We start from the raw sequence: 22,183 nt of genomic DNA on the forward strand, positions 1-22,183 counted from the left end.
AAAGTGTACAGTGCTCACTTTATATTTATTTTTGATGACAAATATCTGCACTGCAAAAACCAAAAGAAATAGTATTTTTCAATTCACCTAATACAAGTACTGTAGTGCAACCTCTTTATCATGAAAATTGAATTTACAAATGTAGAATTATGTACAAAAAAACAGCATTCAAAAATAAAACAACGTAGAACTTTAGAACCTAAAAGTCCACTCAGTCCTACTTCTTGTTCAGCCAATCGCTCAGACAAACATGTTTGTTTACATTTGCAGGAGGTAATGCTGCCTGCTTCTTGTTTACAATGTCATCTGAAAGTGAGAACAGACGCTCACATGACACTGTTGTAGCCAGTGTTGCAAGTTATTTACATGCCACATGTGCTAAAGAGTCATATGTCCCTTCATGCTTCAACCACCATTCCAGGGGACACTCGTCCATGCTGATGATGGGTTCTGCTCGATAACAATCCAAAGCAGTGCGGACTGAAACACGTTCATTTTAATTATATGAGTCAGATGCCACCAGCAGAAAGTTGATTTTTCTTTTTTGGTGGTTTGGGTTCTGTAGTTTACACATTGGAGTGTGGCTCTTTTAAGACTTTTAAAAGCATGCTCCACACCTTGCCCCTCTCAGATTTTGAAGGTACTTCAGATTCTTAAGCCTTGGGTCGATTCTTAAGCTATCTTTAAAAATCTCACACTGGTACTGTGACGGGTTCGGTCACAGAGACCCCCTTGGGACTGTCACCTGGTGTGCTGAAATTACCTCTGAGCCCGTCTTCCCTGCCAGCTTGGGACTTCCAGAACCTTGCCTTGTTGAGCCAGACACTCTAGTCTGCTGCAACACAGACCCAGGGTCCGGGCTATGCCGCCAAAGCTGCAGGCTTTAAGTGAAAACTGCTCTGCAGGTTACCTGACTCCTGCACCCAGACACCCAGCTCCCAATGGGATCCAAACCCCAGATAAATCCGTTTTACTCTGAATAAAGCTTATACAGGGTAAACTCATAAATTGTCCATCCTCTATAATACTGATAGAGAGATATGCACAGCTGTTTTCTCTCCCAGGTATTATTCACTTACTCTGGGTTAACTAATAAACAAAAGTGATCTTATTAAGTATAAAAAGTAGGATTTAAGTTGTTTCAAGTAATAACAGACAGAACAAAGTAAGTCATCAAGCAAAATAAAGCAAAAACACGCAAGACTAACCCTAATACATTAAGAAACGGATTACAGGTAATATCTCACTCTCAGAGATGTTCCAATAAGCTTCTTTCACAGACTAGACTCCTTCCTAGTCTGGGCCTAATCCTTTCCCCTAGTACAGACCTTGTTATTTTCAGCAGACATTTTAGGTGGTAAGCAGGAGCTTTCTCATGACTGACAGCTGTTCCACCCCCTTTTATAGCTTTGGCACAAGGCGGGAATCTTTTGTCTCTCTGGGTCCCCATCACTCCTTCTAAATGGAAAAGTACTGGATTTAAGATGGATTTCATTACCAGGTGACATGGTCACATGTCACTGTAAGACCTCATTCTTCATTACCCACAGGCTGGCCCACACGTACACAGGAAGGTTTGCAGGTAAATAAATCATCTACAATCAATTGTCCTAGTCGATGGGAGCCATCAAGATTCTAAACCACCATTAATGGCCCACACTTTGCATAATTACAATGGGACCTCAGAGTTATACTTCATATTTCTAGCTTCAGATACAAGAATGATACATGCATAGAAATAGGATGAACGCACACACTCAGTAGATTATAAGCTTTATAATGATACCTTACAAGAGACCTTTTGCATAAAGCATATTCCTGTTACATCATATTCACATTCATAAGCATATTTTCATAAAGCATATGGAGTGCAACGTCACAGGTACCTTCCTTGAGTATTGTCAAATCTGCAATGAAAGTGTTCTTAAAATGAACAACATGTGCTGTGTCATCGTCTGAGACTGCTATAACATGAAATATATGGCAGAATGCGGGTAAAACAGAGCAGGGGACATACAGTTCTCCCCAAGGAGCTCAGTCACAAATTTAATTAACGCATTATTTTTTTTTAATGAGTGTCGTCAGCATGGAAACATGTCTTCTGGCATGGTGGCCGAAGCATGAAGGGGCAGACGAATGTTTAGCATATCTTTAAATACCTTGCAATGCCAGCTACAAAAGTGCTGTGCAAATGCCTGTTCTCACTTTCAGGTGACATTGTAAATAAGAAGAGGGCAGCATTATCTCCTATAAATATAAAGAAACTTGTTGGTCTTAGCGATTGCCTGAACAAGAAGTAGGACTGAGTGGACTTGTAGGCTCTAAAGTTTTATATTGTTTTGTTTTTGTGTGCAGTTATGTAACAGAAAAAAAATCTACATTTGTAAGTTGACTTTCACAGCAAAGAGATTGCATGACAGTACTTGTATGAGGTGAATTGAAAAATAGTATTTATTTTATCATTTTTACAATGCAAATATTTGTAATAAAAATAATATACACTTTGATTTCAGTTTCAACACAGAATACAATATATATGAAAATGTAGAAAAACATCCAAAATATTTAATACATTTCAATTGGTATTCTGTTGTTTAACAGTGTGATTAAAACTGCGATTAATCACGATTAATTTTTTTAATCGTGATTTTTTTGAGTTAATCGCTTGAGTTAACTGCGATTAATTGACAGCCCGAGTAAAAATTAAAATATTATTTTGGACTGACACAAATATTGGCTGTTTTTAACATTTTCTGGTAAGTAGTTAGGCTAAGGATGAATTGGAACAGTTTTAACATAGGCCCCATTTTTGAGTTTACCCTCCTTGGGGTTCCTTTTGAACCAAATTAAATAACTTGTCCCTTTCATATATTAGCTTTCCTTGACAGCTCAGTTCCTCTTTAGTTATACTACTTTTGTGTTCAGGACACTATGGTATACAGTAGTGCCTCCGAGTAATTCTCTCTGTAGCACTAGATGGCACACTGTGACTTTGAAACAATCTACTGAGGTCTTCTGGACGACAGGAGCCTAGGTTAAAATATTATTAGTAGAAACATTCAAAATAATGTGCAGTTTCTCACACACATTTATTGCATTTCATACTACCATTATACACATAGATAAAACAGTTTAAACTACAGTGCCTCATCTAGTACAGTCTGCAGACTTGGTTATTAAAGATGATAGTGCTCATGGACTGAAATGGTTGCAAGATTGGGGCCTAAAGTTGTAAGTATGGTGCAGGAAACATCTTGATCTGTACTATAATGCTTAAAATATTGTGTTTATTAACTTTTTGTGGTTCATTTTCTCAACATGTACTGCAAACAGTTAACTACAAGAATGGTTCTGCTGACTTAAGTGGGACTGCTCACATGGGTAGTTATATACTGTAACTTGAACTTTTAAATTATTTTTTGTACAGAGCCCTCTTTAAGTAGTATGTTTTGAATTTTGTTAAATGTACTTTAAAATTTGTTATAGGAGCTTTTCTTCCCGCCCTGTGTACATTTGGAAAAGTCTTTTGGATGGGCCTGAGAGTAACATCACCAAACTTTTTCAGGCCAGCCCTCCTTTCCTCCCCGCTTTGTCTATGTACATGTACCTGACTGTTACTTCCTGCCTTTCAATTTGAGCTCTGCTCCTGCTGTTAACAATAAACTCCCTCTTGCAGAGCATGAAAGAGGGAATGTCCCATCAACAAAACGGTAAGACTATGCACAGTGTGCTGTCAATTGAAGAAAGTAAACAATCTGAAAAGAGAATAATTTTTCTTTTAATTTCTTTCAGTTACAGTTATCTTAGGGTTTATTTGTAATGGTAGTAGCTACAACATTTTCAGATGTAAATGCGATTTTCAAATTGACTGTGACCCTTTAAGTGTTTGCAAGCCCTGAAGTGGACATAATATGTACCTGTAACAAGGCCCAGTGGTGCATATGGACATCTCAGTGCACCTGTGACAACCTTTGTGCCTTTAAAACTTTGAGCTGTAGATGCGGGTAACATGCTCCTCTTCCTGCTTTATAGGAAATCACATATAAAGCTTCCTGCCTCTTAGGCAGGTAGAAGAGTCCCACCTCAGGGAAGGATCTGATACTGGGCTTTCTGCATTTTTCAGGCAGAGAGGGAGACACTTGCAGGGAGCAGGAGCCAATTGTGAATAATGGCCAGTAGGTGCTACCCAAAGAGGAATGATGCATCCTTTTCCTTCCCTGTTGATGTAGACTGGACTGCTCTTAGGGGAAGGATGTGTTCTCTCCCTCCTGTCTGGCTAACACAGGGAAACCTTCGTGGAATTATTACCCAGGGTTTTTTTTCAGTTGATTTGATAATATAGTTGATAATTGATAAAGCCCTGAGTAAAGGGTTTTAAAAGACTCAAGGTTGGAGCTTTATATCCCGTCCCTGCCTGGTGAAGCTGCCCATCAACTCATAGTACCTTAAAGGGATACTGCGAGGCTAAATTTATTACTTATAAGGTGGTTTAAGAGCCTCAGATAGAAAATGATGTAGAAGTACATTATACAAGCCATTTTTTAAAAAAAAGACATACTGCAGGAATAAAAGTACAAATATTTGTAAGTATAAGTTTTTAGGACTTTTCAGCTAGAGTAAAATGACTAAGATTCCTTTTGATAGCTTACTAACTTGGACTCTGAATGTCGTTTACTGTACTTGTTACTTTTTTGAAGTCATATTTTAAATATTAGATGGTTTCAGTATAATGCAATAAAATAAAATCACAAGAAAGTGACCAATAATAAAAACATTGTTATGATGATCCATATTTCTTAGCCTAGTTGTTTAATTTTGTTTTGTAAGTCATTATTAGTTTTATTTTTATTGCACTTTTGTCAACAGTTATGAATGTAGTGAGGTTAAGATTCTCCCTCATTTTCCATCTTCTTAATGTTGTATTGGAAGAAGTGCAGTCTCAGCAGAGAGTCCTTTTAAGCCAGCTCTTGCATGTTATGCCTGTCTCAGAGGGCCCCAGTCTGTTGATCTGCAGTGCCATGGTATAAAGTCTGCCTTCTTAGTCAGGCTTTTTCCTGTGGAATGCTGGTTGCATTCTGTTGTGAGGCAAGAATTAATTTAGTTGATGTTAGTCAATATCTGTTAATGTTTGTTTTATTGTATATGCTTTCAAAAGCCTTGAACTGAGTATATTTTACAAATCTAACCAAATTTGTTTCTTAAGTGAGTGGGAATCATCCTCAGGGATCCTTCTTATATCCTTAACTTCTCTACTATAGCTTTGTGTAGTAGTAAGTTATCTTCTAGGGTCTTGTTTCCACTAGGAAGAAAAGGTGTAATTTTAGCATGAAATAGGTGGTCCAGATAAACCAGAACTCCTCTCTAGAGTTTCTTTGCCACACTAACGTGTATTTTTGGCCTAGGGTTTTGTCTACACTAGACTTTTTTTTACCTTGTTTTAATTGATTGCCAATTAATTCAAGATAATTTATTATCACTTTTTGTCCTTCTCATGCCAGTGTTAGCGCACAGGGCAGAAATTCGTCTATTCTATTCTTCTATCATTTCTTCTGTCATTCTTCCATCTACTTTATGGTGTTGAGATCAGCTGTTCTGTCCTCCCTACCAAGGCTTTTTTTTAAGGGTTCTCTTGAGTACCCTCTCTTTTTCATACCAATTGGTTTCAACTCAGTGACATCATGTGGGAGTCTGTGTGTTGGTATCCAGAATAAAGCTCCCAAATATGTCCCACAATTCCTTCTGGTTTTGGTGGAGATGAGATACTGGTTGGTAATTGATTAGTTCTCTTCATTAGTGATGAAGTCTTCCCCTTCAGTGCCCAGAATCTTTCATAGCCACTTACTTTCGAAGCAGCGTAGTTTTCTAAGTAACATTTTAGTAGATCCTGCAGTTTTCACAGCCTTATGTGAAAACTGAGATTGTGTTTGAGTTGAAAATTCTCAGCTTTGTTCTGGTACTGTGTATCTTTGATTTCCATACATTGTTGAGTGTAAAGAATGCTGTAGATGCTTTTACTATCCTTGTCGATCCCTTTTTGACGTCTCCATTGACTAGTAGGTGCTACCCAGATAGATGAACTGTTCTTCTTTCTTTTTGTTTTTGCCTTCTAATGTGATATTGCTGCTTTGACATCTGGGTCTCCGGGATCTTTGTTTTAGCATAACTGATTTTGAATCCTGGTTGGCCTGCTCTTTTTGTCAGGTTATCTGTCTTTGTAATTTTTCAGGGTTGTCATAGTGCAGTATCATTGGGAAAGTCTAGCTCTTCAAGGCATTTGCCATCTACCCATTCTGTACCAGTGTTTCTGTTGCTAATACACTTGATTATCCAATTTATGGCAATGCCAAACAGCAGCTGAGAATGAAAGCAGCCCTTTTTCACTCCAGTGTGCACTTTGAACTTTGTTGCCTGGTTATTCACCTTTACAGAACATTTCACATCACTATACAGGGCCTTAATGATGTTGACAGCTTCAGCTGGGATTCCAGGGACTGGAGAATACTCTACAATGTATATCTGTGTAGGCTGTCAAATCCCTTTTGAAAATCAATGAAATTGATACATTCCTCTATGATGGTCTTTAGTGTGAATATCTGGTCTACATAGGATCTCCTAGACCTGAATCCCGCATGTTCTGTAAGCTTAGCACCCACTGTTTCTTTCATCCTGTGTAGTATCTGTCACGGAGTCACTGGGGCGATGCTCTGGAACTACTCCATATGAAGCCAGCCAGGACTCTGGAGGAGCATGCCTCCTCTCTCTGAGCATACTGTTTCCAGGGCAAGAAGCTTACACAGGTTCAATCTTCCTGGGTCTGACCTTGGAGCATTCAGCGTCCCCTTCCACACTGTGCACTTCCCACAGCGAGTCTGTCGGGGCGAGGCTCCTGGGGAAGCCAGAGCGCTCTGCACCACAACTCCACAGTCAGACGTGACTCTCAGCCAGCTGGTAAAACGGAAGGTTTATTAGTCGACAGGAACACAATTAGAACAGAACTTGTTAGCATAGAAATCAGTGACTTTCAGCCAAGTCCATCTTTGGGGGAGGGGAGCCCAGAGCCCCTGCGCTCCAAGCCAGCTGAGACTGGCTCGCTTCCAGTTCCTGGCCCCTGACCTGCCCGTTGCTCCTCTTCCGGCTTTTGTCTCCTTTCCCAGGCCAAGAGTCACCTGGTTGCATCCTCCTCCTGGGTCTCAGGTTACAAAGGGGCAGCCATAGCATCCGTGCAGGCAGCTGGAGCAGCCCCTGCAAAAGTAACACACCCTTATTCCCACACGTGTGTATTGGTGCAGTACACACGGAAACTGCGGCACACACAGCATTCATGCAAAACAGTAAGGCTCTCATAGGCTCACGTACAACATAACAAGGGAAAATCCCCACTACGTCACAGTATCACACTGCAGAAACTTTCCCTACAACAGAGAGTAGTGTAACTCCTCTCCAGTTGTTACAGTCAATGAGATAACCTTGTTGGGGTATTCTGACAATGATTCCATGTTTCTACTAGTCGGGAGGGGAGGGAAGGTGTCCTTTTACCAGACTTAATTAAACAGTTCTTTCAGATTTGTTAGCATTGTGTTATCAACTGCTTTTAGCATTCCTGCTGTGATTTGGTCATCTGCTGCTGCTTTGTTGTTTTTCAGCTTCTTGACTACAGCCTGTACTTTCAACATCTCTATTGGGCTGATGTTAACGTCAAGTTGATCAGTTTAGCATATTTCATCAAAATCTGGTGCCGAGGTGGGGCTGGGTCGGTTGAAGACTCTGCCCGTCTATTTTTCTATTAGTTGTAAGCATTTTTTCATCTTTGCCTTATGACTGATCAATTTCTTATTTTGAAATTTTCACAAAGGTTTCAGTCATTAAGTAAATGTCTCTGTGGTTTCCTTTCATAGCAGCATTTTCAGCTTCAGCTGCTAGGTTTTCAGCATATCTCCATTTATCTTTCCTTGCATTGGTTTTCACTTTTTTTGTCTGCTTTCTTATATTCCTCCTTTGGTTTTCCCAATATTTCATTGGTCTTAGTATTCAGGAGTTTTCCTTGCAGTGCTTTCCTTTCCTTAATGAGATGCCTTGTCTCTTGGCTTATCCAGTTCTTGCTCTGTCTATGTTCATATCCAGCTGTTGTTCCTGCAGCTCCAATCCCCTTGCCTCTGAGTGCTGCCCATTTTTCTTAAGGTTCAGTCTGTGTCTCACTTTGACCTGCCTTTGGCAGTGCTTCAAACCTGTTCCTTAATTCAAGATGGAATTTCTCACAATAGTCTTTCATTTTCAACTTTGTACTGTTGATTTTATTTGCCACTTCCTGGTTAAAAGGTGATCTTCCTTAATGTTATTTTCAGTGCAGCAATGCAGAGATTGTGGCCACTGCTAATATTTGCTACTTGATGTGCCCTTGCATCTTGGACAGATGACCTGAATCTTCAGTTGATGCACACATGGTCAATCTATTTTGGTTTTTGTTTTGTTTTAGCATCTGGTGAATTCCGTCTTTCTTTGTGAGGGAATAGGGTGCTTGCAAGAATTAGGTTGGATACCAGTCACAGTTCAATGAATCTCTTGCCATTTTGGTTGATGATTATCAACCCACGCTTCCCTGTCCACTCTTTCCACATCCTAAGTTAATGTTAAAGGTCACCCATCACAAGGAGTAAATCATGTTTTGTTATTCTGTTAATCACACTCTGGAGGCGATAGAAGAATTCCTCTTTATCATTGAAGCTGTGTTCCTCTGGCAGAGCATAGTGCTGTCTGATTGACACTTTTGGTCTAATCTGGTTTGGAGTCTGGCATATATGATGTGTTGGTTGTGTATGCCCAGATGATGATGTATGCCCAGTATGTCATAATGAGTGCTACTTCCACTCAATGTTTGTTATCACAATGACTTGAACCAATGACAGTTTTCTTTTCTTGCTAGAAGTGCTTCTTGTCCACACCTGGTCAGTCTGTTCTCACTGATGTCCAGGATTTTGAGTACATAATTATCCATTTCCCTCATGATTTGTGAGATCTTTGGTGTTTGAAATGTTGTTCTCGCATTCCAATAACCAATTTTGGTTGGTGTTTTCTTGCTGCCATCATCAGCCTTTGTGGGGTCCTGGCTTCCACAGGCTGGCTTTTTCCAGAACCCTTCATGAAATATGAGGCATTGGCAGCCATCTCTAACAATGTGGTAGCCTGGTTCCATTTCTATAACCAATGAGGTGTTTTTTGTTTGTTTTATATGTGGCTAGATGTTTGCCTTGTCCTTCCCATTTTATCCAGGTTTAGGAGCAGCAGCCACATCAAAGGTGCAGCAGGTGGGGTTAACAAAAGGTAAACACACTCATAAAGGTATAAACACTTCTCTAATGCTGGCAATCAATTTAATCCAGGTTAAAAAAAAGTCAGGTGTAGACAAACCCCAGCTGAGGGCTAGACACTAGTTCTCATTCTGATTAAACATGCTGCTAGAAGGTACTGTAAGAGCCATGACATATGCCTCTTCTCTGTGAAAATGAATGAGTACATCCATGCCACCCACACAGTTTCTAATAGGTGGTGAAAATACAATACCCATCTCACAGACTTTTACGAACAGTAGTTAATATTTATACTTATGTGAGGATTGTCAACTGCAAGCCCCTTTTTGGATGTTTTAGCATTAATGCTTTGAGATAATTAATATATTAGCTTGAAATAGAATGATATATTTTTCCTATATTTCACATTTTCAGGCTTCTTTCCAACGCTCTAATAGTCATGACAAAGTGAGGAAAATTGTTGCAGAAGAGGGTCGTACAGCAAGAAACCTTATTGCATGGAATGTCCCACTGGAAAGCAAAGAGGACGATAGTAAGTATTGAACTTCCTTCCCCACAACCTTCCCTTACTCTCCCACCCAAAAAAGAAGTTTAAGTTTGAAGTAAAAATGTTTATACCTAAAAAATGTATCTTAAATTTGATAACTGCTTAAAACATAGATATCAATATTTTAAACTAATTTCTTCAGTATGCTTCCTGTTTAATTCAATTATAATTTTGTAAAACATACAAAATTTGATAAAGATGAAATAAAAGGTATCTTTACTGTTTTCTCCCATTTTGTTGACTGTAGCTAGGCTGGTTACAGTTAGCCTCTTATGTGACCCCTTGTGAGCTACAGGGAGTCTGCCTCAATTTCCCCTCTTGGACTGTTCAAATACACTTCAGGCTTTTTGTTGGTCAAAAATACATTCTTTTGGGACTTGGTTTATTAATATAAAAGAATCTGTAAATAAAACTCAAAACTCCAAAACAAAATCCATTGATAGGTCCACACAGCCCAAGGTTTTTCTTCCTCCTCCCAGGCCTCCCTGCCTAGAGGGCTTTGCAAGTTCCTTCCCTGCTTGGTGAGGGTATCTCCCCAGCCTCCCTTCTTGGAGGGTTTTCCTCATTCTCTGCAGACTATATGCCACAGCTTCCTGCTCTTTTTATGAGTCCTCTCAGGTGGGGCTTAGCCTCAGGTACTACAGCCCTTGGGGTAAGCCACCCAGTTACACTGATGTTTATCAGTACATCCTACTTACTACAATAAGCTTATCATAAAAAATATTGGAAAATTAGAAAAAGAGGATAACAAAGACTGAAACAAACATTATTTAGGCTATCTCCCAATCTTCAAAGGATAGGCTTTGAGTAAGCCAACAAATTATCTCGGTGTAGACCAACATTCAAATACATTTGTAAGAATTTTTAGTATTACTTTAGCCTATGGTGAACAGTTCTGAAGATTTTTTTAGGGGAGGGAATATGGGGGGACAGAAAATGAAAATGTGGATGCCAGATTTTCAGGACTTAGGAAAATCTTTTGAGCAGCCTTGAGACTGTTCAGATTTTCTCCTCTGAATAGGCTTGATGATTCAAGGAGCCATGAAGTAACTTTTTGGCTTTCCTTCTTCCCCTCAGCTGCACCAGGTGCCAAATGGCTGGTCTTGAGGACCTACCCCTAAGTATTTCTTCAGCCTAGCTGTCCTCCTTAGGATGGTTCTTTTTAGTTTTCTGCAGTAAAGTTCTGTGAAAAAGATACTACAATGGGAAAAGTTATGCTTATGTTATAGAACAATTAACCCTCCATCTCATGAAACACAGAATAACTTATGTTCCAATATAGAGTCCTGTACATGAATGTTCTAAATGGCATATGTGTTTACATTAGGATTCATAGTAAGGCATATCATATGTTTCATTTAAAAATCTTAGTGCTATAAATTTTGATTTATGAAAGAACGATGTTGGAGGAGAAATTCCGACAATAGGAACTTCAAAAAGAATCAAGACAAACGTAATTTACTTGGTACTGTTTTTTTCAGAAGGAACAGCAGCTATACAAACCTTGGTTCTTATGCTTCCCCTCCATGGAAGGCAACACGGGGTCAGGGTCGGGGAGGCGCACGAGAAGGGAAAGTGCAAGAGCAAGACATAATACCATCCCTTTAGGGTACAAACCCTGGAGGTAGTGAGTATGGTGGGAATTGGTAAAAACTCATTCAGATATCCCATCCTGGAAGTGCTGACAGCACAGAGAGAAAGAGACAGGAAACATCAGGCAAATCCTGAAGTGCTGTAGGAGCTTCAGCACTGGGATATTCAGGGTCCTTACCTGAAAAGGAGTACTTGTGGCACCTTAGAGACTAACCAATTTATTTGAACATAAGCTTTCGTGAGCTACAGCTCACTTCATCGGATGCATACTGTGGAAAATACAGAAGATGTTTTTATACACACAAATCATGAAAAAATGGGTGTTTATCACTACAAAAGGTTTTCTCTCCCCCCACCCCACTCTCCTGCTGATAATAGCTTATGTAAAGTGATCACTCTCCTTACAATTTTCAGAGTAACAGCCGTGTTAGTCTGTATTCGCAAAAAGAAAAGGAGTACTTGTGGCACCTTAGAGACTAACCAATTTATTAGAGCATAAGCTTTCGTGAGCTACAGCTCACTTCCTCAGATGCATATCAGTTTCCACGATATGCATCTGAGGAAGTGAGCTGTAGCTCACGAAAGCTTATGCTCTAATAAATTGGTTAGTCTCTAAGGTGCCACAAGTACTCCTTTTCTTTCTCCTTACAATGTGTATGATAATCAAGGTGGGCCATTTCCAGCACAAATCCAGGTTTTCTCCCTATTTTCCACAGTATGCATCCGATGAAGTGAGCTGTAGCTCACGAAAGCTTATGCTCAAATAAATTGGTTAGTCTCTAAGGTGCCACAAGTACTCCTTTTCTTTTTGCGAATACAGACTAACACGGCTATTACTCTGAAACTGGTCCTTACCTGAACACTCTTGTTGAACTCTGGCAAACAAGGAAGATAGCTATATCCTTTGTGTTTATCAACTATAAAACAAAATGAACATGGATTACAATTGCCCAGTATTTCAAAGGACATTGAGACTCTACGGTTTCAGCCTCTGACCTTTTTACTGCAGCCTTATCCCAACTGTCCTTGCTCACTGGAGTTCCTGTCTGAAGTGTATAACCACAGTCTTCATGGCTTTTATATAGCAGAATTATCAATACTGCATGTGTTTTTACTGACTGGTTACTGCTGACATGTGAATCCTTAAATTAGCTATATGTAGTAAGACAAGCCAGAACAATGGCTAGTTGTTAAGAAGTGGCTGTCAAATTTATTCTGTCTCTCTCTGAATCAAGCTGGAGAAAAGGGACAACTGCTATTTCCCTATCAGGTACAATACACTGAATTTTCTATGAGAAGGGGAAGAAGAAAGAAAGAAACTAAATTAAGCCTTTCTATTTTCATTGGGAGACTCTAGCCTCCTATTTCAGTATTCGCTTCAGCAACACTCCTTCACTGTGTTTACCAATTAAACAGGGAAATTAGAGAGGTGTCCTTTCTGTTCTGGGGAAGGGTTGTAAAAACATGAGGCTGTACCAGTTGAGAAGAGATAGTTTTACATGATTTTACTCCATCTCTATCACACCTACAAAGAAAGTAAGAGAATTTCAAGTGTAAAGAAGGGAAAGGGGTCTATCCCTATGGTCTGAAGGAGCTCAAATATCTAAACAAAATAAAAACAAGGGGATGGCCAGAAACCCTTTTGTCCTCAGAACTGTTCCGTGAAAGCCCCACTTCCCCAGGTCCCAGATGATTAAATGGGAAAAAATTAGAGAACATGTCATAGCTCAAACACTGGGATCTCTGCCTAGTTTTAGAGTAAGTTACTATAAACTGTTTGCTTTCTCTGTGCACAGCAATGAGTTGCAAATAATTCTTGCTAAGAAGGAACAGGTATTTTCAGAGTCTTACAGTGTGAACACATTCATGAGAATGGGATGTTGCCACTGTTCAAGTGGAAGAATGTTTATGTCTAAACCATAAATATTAAACTGAAAAATCTGTTAACAGTAAATTAGAGACAGCAGAGCCATCAGAACAAGGAAATGTATTGATTGCATTGTTAACTGGCCCAGTTGTGCTCAAGTACAACAGTCTCTCTTTAGTTAGGTGATTACTTGGCACTCATCACCATAGTGTCTAAGACAACTTTGTTGCTATCTATTTTTAAAAAATAAACATAGATGCTGTAGTTGCCTTTTTTAATGTTTTATCTCCATAAGTCTCATTATGTTATTGGGGGTCTGTATTTTGGTGTCTCAGAATTAAAATGTTAATTAATGAGAGGCTCTCCCTTTTGAATATGCACCTTAGATTGAGATACAAAACTTTTTCTGTAAGTGCCTTTGTGAGCAAAGTTGATCTGTATATATGAATATGAAAACATTTTGAAAAATTACAATTATAAGAGCTCCAGTGCATATACAAACTGTCACTTGAAAAAAAAATCTTCTAACAAACTTTGTCCATGTCAGAGTAATAATATTTAACAATTATATAATGTTTATCATTAGAGAACATCAAAGCATTTTCAAAACTTTAGATTCAAGATTTTCCATAAACTGTTCTGCCTTTAAAGGGACACCATCATTAAGAATCACAGTTCTTCCTGAATTGTTTTTAACCTACTACTGTTACAGAAATGGAGGAGAGAAAAACATTTGGAAAATTAGGAAAGTGTTGTAAAACTGCAGAAATTGACAGAAGGATTCAGGTGCAGTATCTGAATCTTCTTTAAATTGGGTAGGTTTCAGCTGGATAATATCTATTTAATTTTCCCTGAATATGAAAACGAAAGTAGGCCATCACCACTCAGAATCAGTGTTAAAATGTCCAAAAAGCCACAATGTGGAGGCCTTGAATTTTCACTGGTTCTCTTGGAGTGCCGTTTCATAGCTGTACTTTTTCAACTATGATATTAATACAGTATAATTAGTTTGATAGAATTGTTGGTTTGTTGGATATGAATATTAATTCTGCTTTTGAATTATACCTTAGTGGTGTGCAAGATCAGTGCAAACTGTTGTCTTCCTTGGAGACTGAAAGCTTATACAGCATCTGGGTATTCCTTTTTTCCCTAGACCTGTATTTTGGAAGAGCCAACATTATAAAATGTCTTCCTCTTAAAATACTAGTATGTTTGAATATTTTTTCTGTGATAAGTACTGATGTACCTAAACTAGTGTAAAACTGAGTAGAAGTGCTGCATTAATTATTGTGGAGCCAGATCCTTAGCGTATGTTGTCGCTGGCCAAGCTAAATGTCAACACCAAAGTGAATACATAAAATGGGATGATGTGAGGGGGGAGGGGGATTTTTTGTAGCACAAAAACCTCAAATAAAAAGGAGGAATCATAGAAATGCAGGGCTGGAAGGGTACTTGAGAGCACTGAAGCAGGACCAAGTAAACCTAGGTCATCCCTGACAGGTATTTATCCATCCTATTCTTAAAAACCTCCAGTGATGGGGATTCCACAACCTTCCTTGGAAGCTTATTCCAGGATTTAACTACCCTTATAGTTAGAAAGTTTTTCCTATCTAACTTAAAACTCCCTTACTGCAGATTACGCCCATTATTTCTTGTCCTACCTTCAGTGGGCATGGAGAACAATTAATCACTGTCCTCTTTATAACAGCCCTTCACATATTTGAAGACTCTTATCAGGTTTCCTCTTAATCTTCTTTCTCAGGACTAAGCATGCCCCGTTTTTTTTAACCTTTCCTCATTAACCCTTTTATAATTTTGGTTGCTTTCCTCTGGACTCTACAATTTTTCACCATCTTTTCTAAAGTGTGGTGCCCAGAATTGGATGCAGTACTCCAGCTGAGGACTCACCAGTGCCAAGTAGAGCAGAACAGTTTCCTCACCATCTTTTACATATAACACTCCTGTTAATACACCCCAGGATATTAGCTAGTTGTTAAGAAGTGGCTGTCAGATTTATTCTGTCTCTCTCTGAATCATATTGTTGACTCATATTCAGTTTGTGAGCCATTAATAACCCCCCGATCCTTTTCTGCAGTACGACCACCACCAGTTATTTCCCATTTTGTTGTTGTGCATTTGATTTTTCCTTCCTAAACAAAGTACTTTGCTCTTATCTTTACTGAGTTTCATCCTGCTGATTTCACACCAATTCTCCAATTTGTCTTGATTGTTTTGATGCTAATCATGTCCTCCAAAGTGCTTGCAACCGCTCCCAGTTTGGTGTAATCCACAGATTTTATAAGCATACTCTCCATTCTGTTATCCAAGTCATTAATGAAAATATTTAATTGTACTGGATCCAGGACTGACCACTGCGGAGCCCACTAGATAGGCCCTCCCAGTTCAACAGCAAACAGTTGGTAACTACTCTTTGAGTACAGTTTTTCAACCATTTGTGTGCTCACCCTATAGTAATTTCTTCTAGGCCCTAGTTTGCTTATGAAAATGTTGTGTGGGACAGAGTGAAAAGCCTTACTAAAATCATATTATGCCACTTTTACTGCTTCTGCCCATCCACTAGGCCTGTAATCAGAATAATAGTAGCTTTCAAAATGCTCAGATTGTTTATTTGATACCTGCAGCCATTCTATATTTGTCAGTTTGTGTCTGTGGCAAATCTCATTCCTGCTGTAATAGTACAACAGATACAGATCTTTGTTTAATCAAATCACAAAATGTTCTAAACAGGGAAAAATATATTCTTCACATGCTTAATTGTGTCTAAATATAGATTAGATTTAGAAACGTAGAACTAGATTTTCAACTGGAAAATTGAAAGCTTTTTTAATGACTTTGGTATGAGAAAAAATTTAACTTGCACATTTTGAATAACATAAATATATGGATATTTAACAGGAGCAATTTTTCATTGTTGCTTCATTTACCACTGTTATCCCAAAATGCATCTGGTAGTCCCCAATCTTGCAAACTCACTTGTTCATGCTTAATTTTAAGTGTGTGAGTAGGTCCAGTTATTTCATTGGGGCTACTCATATGCTTAAGTACTTTCCTGAGTGTTTGCAAGATCAGGGCCTTAAATCACTTATCATTCAGAATTACAGTTTTGAGAAAGATAGTAATGTGAACAACTATTTTATGATGCTGAAAGAGGAACATAGAATACATTTAGCAATTATATACTTGAGGCATTTGTGGTAGGGTGGGAGTCTTCTCTTTAAACACAATTACTTTCTTTAGTTCTGCATTGCTCGTAATATTCTCCTAGAAACTTTCAACATGCTCTTAGATGCTTGTTCGTCGAGGAGCTTAACAGTTTGGTAACAGAGATGCCTAGAGAATGAATATTAATGTGAAACTCCAGCCTCTGTTAAATTCAGATGTAGTTTTAAAATGGTGTTTGTCACACATACTTGGACATTACAGGAGAAGTTAACACCCAGACAAATCATGCCATAACTCATCATTTCCTGGTACTTAGGGCCCTGCTGGCTCTATTTAAACATTTTACAGATTATACAAATGTAATTTCTTTCATAAAAACAGTGGGCCAAATTCTCATTTATGATCTGACCTCTTTGCACTGCTCAGACAAACTAATGTGACCAGAATCTGGTCATAGCAGGGAACAGATAATTCCCCTTGTGGAAGGGAACTCAGCTGGTGTAAAGGGTGGGAGAGCCAGCTTCTGCGCCTCTGCCCCCTCCCTTGGCAAAGGGGTATGTATGTTGTTGTGGCAGAGTTAGCTCCATTAAGAAGGAATTGGTAAATGTATTTTTCTGATTTTCTAGCTATTCCAGAATTAATACTGCATTTGTCAACTGTATGTGGATTAAGAATGATATCTAGACTCCCTAATCAGGATTGTGATTGTTAATGCATATTGGCCTGGGTAACCCTAGCCCAATTAAAAAAATGCAGCAGTTCAGCATACAGGAATCCAGGAATTATGTACTTTTTAATTACTTACTTTACTATCAGAAAACTTGAGGCACATGGGCAAACAATCTACAAAAATTTTATTGCAAAATCAAAGTTGATACCATATCAACAATACTTAAAACACTTCCCATGTGAGACCTTTTTCACTAAACCCAAAATAAAAATGTCTAAGTATCTTTGTAAATTTAAGAAACATGTGTGACATGACAAAGTAACTGCATAATCTTGTATTTGTAACTGTTCCCTTCCCCTTATTCCCTTTTTGTTTGTCATTTGATAGCCACAGAAGGTCTGGCCAGGCAGAGCACGTTGCAGTATTGGGGCTTTAGACTGTAAGCACTTCAGGGTAGGGAACATATTTTATTTGGTGGGGAGGTGTTCGGCAAATCTTGGGACTCGGAAAATAATAGCCTACACTTTTAGAAAAAGCTTGATAGAATGGATAGACTTTTCAATATGTGATGGAGATCAACAAATTTTGGTTCTGTTGGACCAAGGGGAGAAGTGCATGCTGGAATTGAGGACTCGTGACTGAAAACACCTGGTTGAACATTCAAAAGTAGCTGAGAGTCCAATAAGATTGCAAACTTTAATAATACACCCACATTTAGAGGGCCAAAAATAATATCTCTCTCTCCCCACTGGTTGCTTCCCCCAGACAGGCAGCATTGCCTTTGTTTTCTTTGAAAGGAGCTCCAGGCAGCCACTTCTTATCCAAATTCCAGAGACTGGCTAAGATGAACAACTGCACCATCTGGGCCCAGTGAAAAAGAAATAATAGAGCTGAGTGGTGTCAGCAGACTTTCTCACTATCTCCTCTAGATATCTTGCATACACATGGAAGAGGATGGGTGACAGAATAGATCTTTATGGGACACCACATGAGAACCCTGGCAAAAAATGAGCAATTACGTAGCTCTACCCTCAGAGTGTACTCAGAGAGGAAATAACAGAGCTATTCAAGTGTGTTTCTTTCCATCCCTACCAGGGTTCACCAACAACACCTCATAGTCAACAGTGTCAAAGGCAAGGATAGATGTAAAAGAAACAATGGATACTCGATCCTTGTCTACCACTGTGATGATTCTTGAGACAAGTGTGGTCTGTATAGTGTTGCTGCCTAGTACCGGATGGAAAGATGTCAGAGAAATCTGACTCCAGCTATTGCTAGAGTTGCATTCCTGTCTCAGCAGAGTTCCCCAAGAAAAGATGTGAGACAGTGATAATTGCTGAGATTGTCAGTGTAAAAGATGCCTTCTTGAGTATAGTTTAACAATTATTTGTTTTAGAGATACTGGCACTTTGCCCTTCTGATGAGATGTACCATCTTCCTACCTAATGACCCAATCTCTCCCCACTAGATTTACCAGTAAAAGATTAAATGGACCTAAGTTATAGCTGAAACTCCCTGAGTATCCAGAACGTCACTAATTCGCTTATGTTACAATGGCTAGTTAACAATTGACGAGGTGGTGATCGTTGGTCCCTGCTGTTCTAATCTAATATTGAATAAGTGCCTCATAAGCAAAAGGCTTCATATCCAATTACCAATCTCATGACCAACCTAATATTTTACAGTTACAGACTAATGGGCCTCACAAATACAAAGTCTTGAATTACACTTATCCTTTTGGCACTGCTCATGAATACAGAAAGGAAATTATTGTGCATTAGCCATAAAAATATTTGTTGAATAAAAAAGGGTAGTGAAGCAAGAATGCATGGCTGATGATGAAAGACAAACTTGTTTATCTTATACACTGAAGAAATTGTTTAAACAGTCTTTCCAAAAATACTATCTGTCTTAAATTGACAAAATCCAGTGTTGACATAAGTGTTTGTTTGCCTTGCATATTCAATCTGCCAGGAAATTGCTTTAATCTCTGCACCTGACTTAGAAACATAGAATATCAGGGTTGGAAGGGACCTGTTCAAACATTTCCCAGTTTTTACTCATAAATCATCTTTTCTTGTGTCTTCTAAAGAGATGAGGTGTTTTTGGTTTTTTTGATCCATCATCCTTTTTAGTACTGGCACATCTATTTTGGTATACTTGAAAATAGACTCATGGTGCAAGTTTTCTGTGCCATTTACACACACACAAAATTCTGCCTTCTGGGAATGTAAATAGTTTCAGATGAGAGCCCTCAGTTGTGGTAATATTTTAATTTTTATAATCCTGGCATACATCTCATCTGAAATTTGAGGTTTTCAATGAATAGGGAGTGTAATATGTATTCTGTGGACAATCTCTTATTTGCTAAAACACAGTATCTCATTTTTATTTCTGAAACCTGCTCACATTGACTTTAGAATCTTTTTAATTTATTTGTGCTTGTTTACTCAGTGTTTTTAAGAAGAATTCTGAACCAGGTAATGTAGATTTTTGTCTAAAAATGAAAGGCCTGGTTCACTACTATGCTCCAGCACTGCAAAATAGCCATAAACCTGGTTTAACTGGTTCAACCAGTTGCATGACATCACCAGAACAGTGTAAAACAGCTGACCCTGTCAGTGAATTTGGCCCAAAAAATCTGTTAAAACTCAGTGTGTTGGTTCTAAAATTCAAGTGTGGTTTCCAGCCTTGAATATCAAGGACCTATATTAAGTCCACTCAGTTGTTTAGTTGGTTTTATTTCATTAAATTATCTGATCAGTTCAGTAAGATGTCTGAAAAAAGAAATGGAGTACTTGTGGCACCTTAGAGACTAACCAATTTATTTGAGCATAAGCTTTCGTGAGCTACAGCTCACTTCATCGGATGCATACTGTGGAAACTGCAGAAGACATTATATACACAGAGACCATGAAACAATACCTCCTCCCACCCCACTCTCCTGCTGGTAATAGCTTATCTAAAGTGATCACTCTCCTTACAATGTGTATGATAATCAAGTTGGGCCATTTCCAGCACAAATCCAGGTTTTCTCACCCTCCGCTCCGCCCCCCGCCCCCAAACTCACTCTCCTGCTGGTAATAGCCCATCCAAAGTGATCACTCTCCTTACAATGTGTATGATAATCAAGGTGGGCCATTTCCAGCACAAATCCAGGTTTTCTCACCCCCCCCCTTTTTTTTTTTCCCAAAAACCACACACACAAACTCACTCTCCTGCTGGTAATAGCTTATCCAAAGTGACCACTCTCCTTACAATGTGTATGAAAATCAAGGTGGGCCATTTCCAGCACAAATCCAGGTTTTCTCGCCCCACACACAAACTCACTCTCCTGCTGGTAATAGCTCATCCAAACTGACCACTCTCCTTACAATGTGTATGATAATCAAGGTGGGCCATTTCCAGCATAAATCCAAGTTTAACCAGAACATCTGGGGTGGGGGGGGAGGGTTAGGAAAAAAACAAGGGGAAATAGGCTACCTTGCATAATGACTTAGCCACTCCCAGTCTCTATTTAAGCCTAAATTAATAGTATCCAATTTGCAAATGAATTCCAATTCAGCAGTTTCTCTCTGGAGTCTGGATTTGAAGTTTTTTTGTTTTAAGATAGCGACCTTCATGTCTGTAATTGCGTGACCAGAGAGATTGAAGTGTTCTCCGACTGGTGTATGAATGTTATAATTCTTGACATCTGATTTGTGTCCATTTATTCTTTTACGTAGAGACTGTCCAGTTTGACCAATGTACATGGCAGAGGGGCATTGCTGGCACATGATGGCATATATCACATTGGTGGATGTGCAGGTGAACGAGCCTCTGATAGTGTGGCTGATGTTATTAGGCCCTGTGATGGTGTCCCCTGAATAGATATGTGGGCACAGTTGGCAACGGGCTTTGTTGCAAGGGTAGGTTCCTGGGTTAGTGGTTCTGTTGTGTGGTATGTGGTTGTTGGTGAGTATTTGCTTCAGGTTGGGGGGCTGTCTGTAGGCAAGGACTGGCCTGTCTCCCAAGATTTGTGAGAGTGTTGGGTCATCCTTCAGGATAGGTTGTAGATTCTTAATAATGCGTTGGAGGGGTTTTAGTTGGGGGCTGAAGGTGACGGCTAGTGGCGTTCTGTTATTTCTTTGTTAGGCCTGTCCTGTAGTAGGTGACTTCTGGGAACTCTTCTGGCTCTATCAATCTGTTTCTTCACTTCCGCAGGTGGGTATTGTAGTTGTAAGAATGCTTGATAGAGATCTTGTAGGTGTTTGTCTCTGTCTGAGGGGTTGGAGCAAATGCGGTTGTATCGCAGAGCTTGGCTGTAGACGATGGATCGTGTGGTGTGGTCAGGGTGAAAGCTGGAGGCATGTAGGTAGGAATAGCGGTCAGTAGGTTTCCGGTATAGGGTGGTCTGAATCTTCCCTCTAAACATAGACCAGTTAGCAGAAAGTACATTCACCATAATTAGCATTTTGTCTCAATTGCTTACACTTTAAAAATAGGACCCTGTAGCTTTTACATTTTATATATTTTTGTAAGGTAAAACATTAAATCAGAGGAATAAAGCAAAAAATAACATAAAAAGAAATTAGATTTTGAAATTAGATCTGTTTTTGAGCAAAGCCCTTTCTAAATCCAAAAGATCCCATTCCTCATGAAAACATTCCAAGAAAGGAAATTTCTTACCTGCTAATTATAGATCTGAGAATATTGTGTTAAAGTAGACATACTACACACTTATTCTGAGAAATTAGATTTCATTTTTTTGTTTATTCATTCTGTTGTAGTTTATACTACTTACTGCCAGATTATTCAACTGGGAGCCTGCAAAGAGCTCTGAAAAACAATATAAAAATGGGGTCCCCATAAATTGCTCAGTTTTTTCCTGTTTCCACATGTTGGAAGGGGCATGTAAACCAATTGTCCGGGCTGTACAAACAGTTCTTCAGGAAAAATAGTTAATGGCCAAACTTTTCCATTTATGTTTTTTCCAATCAATATCCCTTATTTCAATCCTGTAATAAAATTTGGATTAA

At 39.0% G+C, this 22,183-nt stretch overlaps 1 protein-coding gene across 5 annotated transcripts in view; it reads left to right on the forward strand.

The window, feature by feature from the left end:
* The window catches only part of SCAPER (S-phase cyclin A associated protein in the ER), a 345,110-nt gene that overhangs the window by 18,012 nt on the left and 304,915 nt on the right, over positions 1-22,183 (forward strand). For all 5 annotated transcript variants that reach the window (XM_073303508.1, XM_073303509.1, XM_073303513.1 and 2 more), the window contains exon 3: positions 9,720-9,837. In XM_073303508.1, the coding sequence (XP_073159609.1) occupies positions 9,720-9,837 (118 nt within the window). The remainder of the gene's footprint in view (positions 1-9,719; positions 9,838-22,183) is intronic.

The sequence above is a fragment of the Lepidochelys kempii genome, chromosome 10 (assembly GCF_965140265.1).
Source record: "Lepidochelys kempii isolate rLepKem1 chromosome 10, rLepKem1.hap2, whole genome shotgun sequence".
NCBI lineage: Eukaryota > Metazoa > Chordata > Testudines > Cheloniidae > Lepidochelys > Lepidochelys kempii.